Below are 7,903 nucleotides of genomic sequence, written 5' to 3'. Positions count from 1 at the left end.
CTTCACCTCAAAGTCTTAATTTCATTCTGTACTCAAGCCGATATTCAACAAATAATTTGAAAGTTGCAGTTTTTTGCGACTTTTTTTATTTTAGTACACAAACCGCCGAAGCAATCAAGAGGCTTAGAACATGCCAAAACATTAACTGCAACAATTGCTAACGTCTATATTAAAGGAGTATAGACACCTAATTTTGGTGGCATGTTTTTTTTTTGTTTACAATGATACGGAAGATATTGCTGTGCATGAATCATCACGTGCTATTCCCCTACTGCTTAATAATTTATGGTGAACACAAGGGGGGGTACTGCGCACAAAAAGACAAGGACAAAAAGATAACACAACAAGCGCACTGCGCTTGTTGTGTTATCTTCTTGTCCTTGTCTTTTTGTGCGCAGTACCCCCCCTTGTGTTCACCATGATTGACCGACTAGCCCAACAACGTACGCTCTTAAACTATGTTAATAATTTATAATCAAATTTTTCTCTCATGCCGTTTCGGTTCCGGTTTCAACAACCGAACGGTGGCTGTGACGTCAGAGTGTGGTTATATGTCACGTGGGGCGCGGAAAAACTGCGATATAATCGCTGCTTCATCGTTTTAATTCACTACAGTGCTGAAGCCAGCCTTCCTCGAGAGCCGCAATGACAAAGAATATTGAAGCAGCGATTATATCTAAGTTTTTTTTTTATGCTGCACGTGACCTATAACCACACTTTGAAGTCATAGTCATCGGTCCGTTATGGAAACTGAAGCCGAAACAGCACGAGAAAGAAATTCGATTATAAATTACTTAGTGGTCGTCGGAGGATACAACGTGGCAATTCATGTCTAATAATGCTCTGGGATCATTATAAAGACGAAAACACGCATCCAAAACTTAGGTACCTATAATCTTTTAACGATGGAGCATCAAGCCCGATCAGGCAACTAGACTAATTAAATTAACGTAAGAAGTTGGGATAGCTGACACGTATTCATGGTTAAAGGGCAACTGCAGCACTTTTTTGAGAATTTCTCGACATTCAAGGAAACAGATCTTTATAGGCTGCAGGTAAAGCATGCCAAGTGTTTTTTCACTAGCATTTAAAATAGTGTCGTAATCGACGATTGAATTTTGCGCTTCTCCTCAATGCACCAGAGAAGTGCAGGGAAACTCAGCGTGACGTCATGGAAGGTATGATTTCAAATTACCGCTGTCGTCAGCCACACCCTGCCCTGACGCGTTAGACGCTGCCAAACAACTCTCGGCAGGGTTCGCCTTCGGTGGCGTTGGTTTTTTTCTTTCAAAGCACGCGTTTGTGCGTTGGAGATGTACCCATACCTTCGATGACGTCATCATGCGCCCCCCACTTGGCGTTGTGCGCTGCGGAGAAGCTGGAACGGCGTCCGGATTTTAATCGGCGATTACTTCACTATTTCAAGTGCTAGCCCAAAAAGACTTCGCATGCTTTACCTGCAGGTTTCACACATTCGACCCTCTTAAGCTCGTTGATTTCTAAAACCTATGCAGTTTCCCAGCGCAAAAAAAAACAGACGAAGACGGCAACACGACACAAGCGCTGTAGACTAATTACCTATTACGATGGGACGGATTGTTTGTGACGAGAGCGGGAGAAATCCAAGAAAAGAGCAACGATAAAAATTCCCTTTGACGGAGGTTAGCAAACCGTACAGAGACACCACTTGATGATATGGCGGTGCCCATGGCGGTACTATTGCGCTAATGGAATGCGATGCGTGTGGCCTCGATGGAAGGCAGGTGCAGGAGAGGAACATGCCAGTATGCGAAACATCGCGATGACTAAGATCATTGCGTCAAGGAGATTGCTTCGTTAGCTATAACAATCTGAATTTTTCCCAATACAAAAAATTTCACCTACAATCTTAGTTGTTCCTAATGTTTGAATGTGCCAGGCAGCCTGTCCAATTCCCACAGTAGGTTCGTGCAATTCCTCCAGAGGCCAACAACAACGACGACCCAAGTGGTGAATATAGCAGGAGGCCTGACGGTAGTGTTTTACTTGCACTTCGGAACAGGCAGGACACATTTGCATATCCGGATGTCTAATCCCTTTGGAATGAAGTAAGGGTCTCAATTCTCCACCTCTTCTTCGACATGGTCCGTTTTAGGTCTGCATCCGTCCGTAGCGAGATCTTCTGTTATGCCTCTACCAAACATGAGTGCTACCAACCATGAGTGCTACCAAGCACGAGTGCTACCAAGCATTAAAACAATTTGCATGTAGAAAACACTAGCATAGACATGTGGTATACCCGTTAACCAATACATCCCAAATATATTCTGATGATAATTCAGCTGCTGAGAGGAAATAATATTATGGTATTGTTATACATATCAACTGTAACACCTCTTTTCTGAGATGATTGCCAAATGGAATAAGGTAGCAGTTGTTGAAAACCGGATATTAAGCAACGCAAGCTCACGGTTGGCCCCATCAAAGCGAACGCGCCCCATATTTTAAATTCCCTAGGAGTGTTTCGGAAAAGTTCGGCAGCCTTTACCGCTTCTCTACGATTTTAGTTTGAAAGTAAAAATAAGAAGAAAAACTTTGTCATTCGATTTGATCCCAGCTTACCCAAAGCCCCTTTGAACAGCTTTTTATGAAAATAATAGCCGGTAATTAAAAAAGCTATTTTCCTAAACATATGGGAACATTGCGCTGCAGAAAAAGACAGCGAATTAAAAGCCCGGATAAAGGTTAGGTTACCGAATGCGCATTTAGCGGTACTTTTTGTTGCGCATCGGATGTTTCCGTTATTCCGCCAATGCTCAATGATCTCTGCAGTGACAGAAACTGATCGGAAGGCAAAAGCTACATAACAATTACAGGGCGCACATAAAAAACAAGTCCAAGTGTATCAGGCAGGGAATGCCTGCTTGCGCAAACCGAATATACGAATTTGCTTTCCCACGGGTCAGTTCCCTCTCGTTCCCTTCGTAAGCACACGCTAAGCATCCAGAGGGCGTCCTGACTTATGCAGTCTGAGCCCCGCTGGAATGATTAAGCTAATAGACTTAGGCACAGCACTGGACAATAAAGAGGGGTACGTCACCAGCGCATGTGCAAACACTGCAACGTCCAGACCCAGCCAAGCGGCTGCAGCAGTGTCGCACCCTTTCTCCAACGTACGTAAAGAGTCTTTCTCGCGATTCAGCGGATAGTCGGAACAGAGAAGGCTGCCCATAAGCTGGTTCCTCTTGGATGCTGACATGGTCAGCCCCCAGTCTGTGGCTATCGAAATCGGAATCTTCCACAACGGCTCAATTCGTGGATGGCTTCTGCATCATCAGCAGGTTCCACAGGTGCATTGGCTACTCCTTCTTCCCATGGAAAAACACACATGCCGAATCCCGAGTGTCGGTCACCGTTCGCAGTCCCTACCTGGCCTTCGCCATACTTTCGTGGGTCGTCTTTGCTCTTTCCGTCATTCAAGAAATATGCCGCTTCATACTGACGGTGCAAGACGAGGAGGGAACCCCATATCGAGATTTCGACAAGTGCGTTATCATCACCCTCCTCGTCGGTCGTTATTTGGGTGTGCAAGTGGCTAACGTTGTGACGCTTGTTGTCTACTCTCACGAGCTGTGCGAAGTCGTAAAGAAGATGCAAGCTATCGAATCGACATTCACGCGCCCTACTCGTCTCCGACCAGCGGCTAAATATATCATCGTCCTGAACGTGGTCTTCTCGGTGGCGGCAGTCTTCTCAATTTCCGCTAATATCCCTTCAATGGACGGCTACATGGAACCAGTTTATATGAAAGTGATTTATTGTGCGATCCGCCTTGTGTATTCAGAGACAGTCTGCTTGATAGGCATTAGCTGGGTCATGTACTTCAGTCGTGCCTTTGCGTCGTTTCTGAGGTGCATCAACGAGGACATCGAAAACCTGGCTGTCGATCGGCCGCTGTCACGTTCAAAGCTCGCAACTGAACACGCTCGGTTTTGTGAACTTTGGTACGCCTTTGTGCAGTGCGACAAAATCTTCAGTGTGGGTCTCCTGGTCGCCATTCCACTGAACATCCTGAATGTTTTTACGTGGGGACATGATGTCCTCACGCCGCACGACTCTGTCCTGAGCCTCGTCACATACGTTGTGGGTTTCGTCACCTTCTGTGCAGAGCTGTTCGCCCTGGGTGCATACTGTGGCGCGGCTCTAAACGAGGTAAGATTAAGAGAATAACATTTTTTTTTCTCAGCGTAACTCTTTATGCAGGTGTGACGTTATACACAGGTTTGTATGCATTAGTCATAAAATCATTGCACATACTCCGCGCATTCTTGCATTTTTGAATATGAGCAGTGTGCTGGTTTCTGATGACGTCCGGTATATGACATAGTTTCGCACCGCATCAACATAGCTTGCGTAGATAAAAAAAAATAAAACGTCGATACATTTGATTCCGAAACTTTGTCGTGCAGTGTTTGACGCACGTTGGCACCGCGATGTATTGCATTCTGTTTTCCTAAAAGAAGTTATTTGCTCTTGATTCTGTCCGGTCCCAGCCCCTACAGAGTAACTGTTCACGGGGCATAGTACGCTTCGGTACATTAAATACTTCGCAACAATAAGAACACCTGTGTTCATGACAGCGTCCACAGTGGTCGACATCACTTTTTTCTCGCAGACAAAGAAAACATGGGACGTGCTTACCAAACTCCTCGTCTCGCAGGAGCACACAGCTGAAGTGAGAGAACAGGTGAGGTGTACTTCATTTTAAGCTTTCTTTTTCAATCGTTTTGGATTTCGCCTACTTCTAGTAGGCGAAAGCCAATTACGCTGCGCTAGCTTCGGCTAGCTCGGCAGTCGTTCAGGCTAACGTCAGCAGGCTACCCGAAGCATCTACAGATATCTGTCGCAGAGGCCTTGCTCAAGCACGAACAAAAAGGCGAACATAGCCCCGACACAGTGTCATCACGGAAGCAGAAAAAAACGGCAGTAATACCCTATATGCATACATTCTCGCACAACTTAAAGAAGCTAGCGCAGCGTTCAGACGTTCGCGTAGCCTTTTCCGCCCCGTGTAAGCTCTCCAGCCTTAGTCGCATGAGTTGTCCCGTGACAAAGCCTATGGTTGCATGCAAGAAAAAGCATCAAAACAGGTATGTTGATTGTACTGAAGGGATAGTTTATGAACTTCCGCTATCTTGTGGAAAAATATACGTCGGACAAACAGGGCGTTGCCTCAACGACAGATTAAGGGAACATAAAAATGATTTGGCTACCTCCAATGACCGCAACCTGCCGCTTCACTGCTCTGAATGCACAAAAGAAAATCAGGAAGTGTGTAAACCCATGTTTCATAGGTGCCGAACTTTCAAAAGAAGCAAGGACCGAACCACGAGGGAAATAATTGAGGCCCAAAGGATATCAGCTCTGGGTAACCTTTGTGTCAGCACCCCTTCTCTTGCGCTATCTGATAAAGAACGGGCGTACTTGGCAAAGCGCGCGACACGTCATTAGGTTTTTTTCAATTTTTTTGGCGCATTTTACCAGTTTGCCGCCTTCGCGCATCTTGCCTTATGTATATATACATGTATTTTCCATGAATAAATTTAGTTGTAAGTCAGCGCTGTGTGTGTCTTTTCTATCTGTGTCCCTGTCTTTTGCGCTGTTTTAAATAATCATGGTTCACCAACTAGCCTGCACGTCTACCCGTGTACCTAATGTTACGAATAAAGTCACGGACTGTTTGAAACTGTGTCGTAATTGCACGCAGCGGTTGAAAAGACGGCATTGATACTCTTATCAAATACAGATGCACCTCTTTGTTAGCAGCCGGAAGTATTTCAATTTTGCATTACTGACTCCCTTGGATGTTTATGTTCAACGGATCTGCAATCATGCCAACGCGCGTTAATGCTGCTCAAAAGTGCCAACTGTTTTCAAATGCATTTTGCCGCCAGAACTTGTTTTTCAGCACTGTGCAATTTATGACTATGAGCCTGATGAACATTGAGCTGCTGAACCGGAACAAACCTACTGCTACTGCCATGGCGCTAGATTTAGAGAGATGGTGGAGTGCAGTGGACAACTGTAACTGAAAATGGTTTTACTTAGCATATGCAGACAGCAAGTGCCCACCAAAAGCCGACCAATGGTATTGCGAGAACCGCGAACCTCAGGAATAAGTTGATGTTTTGTGCCATGATGAGTCAATTTGCGATTGCGCTTACATCTTCAATTTATTGATGGTTGCGTTGTTAGTAGCAGAGTGGGAGTCATTCCTTCTAACGCAGCTTTGCTTGAAAAACCAAGGTTGGAGTGCAGTTAATTTCAGCATGCTTGTCTTTATACTGTAAACTCTGCCACGTTGCCTTATAGGGCTAATTACGTCCACCGCGGGGCAAACGAATCTGCTATATCCCTTCTATGGGGCCTCTCCCGCAACAGCTGTAGCCAACTTAGCTGTAGGATTCGTAATTCCATCTGCCCGTCCAATTTCTTTCCCGCCAACTCCTGCTGCTGTTCCCCTCTCATGGAATCCACTTTAGGGCCCATGCCCTTAAATTTACCTAGGATGCATTTCTTGCGTTAATCATTGTGCTCTCTTCGTGCCTCTCTCATGTCACCTCTACCTTTTCAGTGCGCTAGAGTTAAGACTCCCTGTCACAGATTTCACGGATTCACCGGGAAAACTGATAGTTGTATTATTGAAGCGGATAAAGAATATACAGAGAGTTTTGTTTTTATTTGGAGGATTTTAAAAAATTTCTGTGAGTAAACTACTGGCTTAATCGAGAGCAAACTTTGCTCACGGGGTAGCATATTATGGTGTACGTTATTTGAGATCTAATTAAACGTCGGTACTTGCCTGCATTTCCGGAAATTAAGAAAAAACTGCTGTAAACTGCGGGTAAAGCTGTCTCAGACGCGAGCCCAAGCAGCTGCTTTGACAGGGCGCGCCATCTGCCAAAAGGCGAGGCAAACGGCGCCCCGGCTCGGTGGATGGGAGGGTAGCGCGCTGGCTTCGAAGATGCGGCTCTTCTCCTCGCCGAAATGACTGCTGCTTTGCTCGCGTCTGCGACCGCTTTACTCGCAGCTGGCAGCAGTTTTTTCTTAATTTCAGGAAATGCAGGCAAGTACCAAGGTTTAATTACGTCTCATATAACGTAGACCATAATATGCTACCCCGTGAGCGAAGTTTTCTCTCGATTAGGCCAGTAGTTTGCTCACAGGATTGTTTTTAAAATCCTCCAGATAAAAACAGAATTCTCTGTATATTATTGAAGCGGATAAGGATCATTAACAGCTGTTAAAATTTTGTCTGCACATTCCTCGGCCCTTGTCGAATGCTGTCCTCAAGAAAGCTTAGAAGTAAAATCAGATATGCTTAGCTTGGAAGCCCAGTGTAAAATTTTACCTTATAGTCATTCTTCGCTCATTCCAAGCAATGAGGTCGTTCTTTGACAGTATTAAGCTTTGAACGTAACGCCTTGTTGTCGGACTCCATGCGATCAAAGTAGCAAGCTACATAACCAGCATTTGCCCCATTGTGTCCTGTGTCTGTTGTGTCCTGTAGCAACAATACTGCACTTGTAGATAAAAGCAGTTCTGACAACATCACGTGAAACATGCACGAGAACAAAACCTCTGTATCACTACTGACTCCACATTAAAAGAGCAAGAACAAATTGCATGAAGTGCTGTACATAGGACGGTAGGAAGGGCATTGTTAAATAACTTCTCGTAGGAAGCATCGTAGGAGTTACATACATTAATAAAGAGTTGTTGCCATTAAAGGTGAAGGTCATTCTTTACAATGCTTTATTTGACTCCGCCGCCGCGGTGGCTCAGCGGTTATGGTGCTCGGCTGCTGACCCAAAAGACGCGGGTTCGATCCCGGCCGCGGCGGCTAGAATTTCTTTGGAGGAGA

The 7,903-nt window shown here is 45.2% G+C and overlaps 1 protein-coding gene across 1 annotated transcript; it reads left to right on the top strand.

Annotated features, from left to right (window-relative positions):
* The first annotated feature begins 2,120 nt into the window (after positions 1-2,120).
* On the top strand, positions 2,121-6,071 carry LOC149330034 (uncharacterized). Its single transcript, XM_089559353.1, has 4 exons — positions 2,121-2,173; positions 3,291-4,191; positions 4,655-4,726; positions 5,934-6,071. Exons 1-4 carry the CDS (start codon positions 2,121-2,123, stop codon positions 6,069-6,071), a joined length of 1,164 nt encoding a protein of 387 aa, XP_089415479.1.
* The last annotated feature ends 1,832 nt before the right edge of the window (positions 6,072-7,903 follow it).

This window comes from Amblyomma mixtum, chromosome 9 (genome assembly GCF_055824585.1).
Source record: "Amblyomma mixtum isolate Tamu chromosome 9, ASM5582458v1, whole genome shotgun sequence".
NCBI classification, from domain to species: domain Eukaryota; kingdom Metazoa; phylum Arthropoda; class Arachnida; order Ixodida; family Ixodidae; genus Amblyomma; species Amblyomma mixtum.
This window is presented reverse-complemented; position numbering and strand designations above follow the sequence as displayed.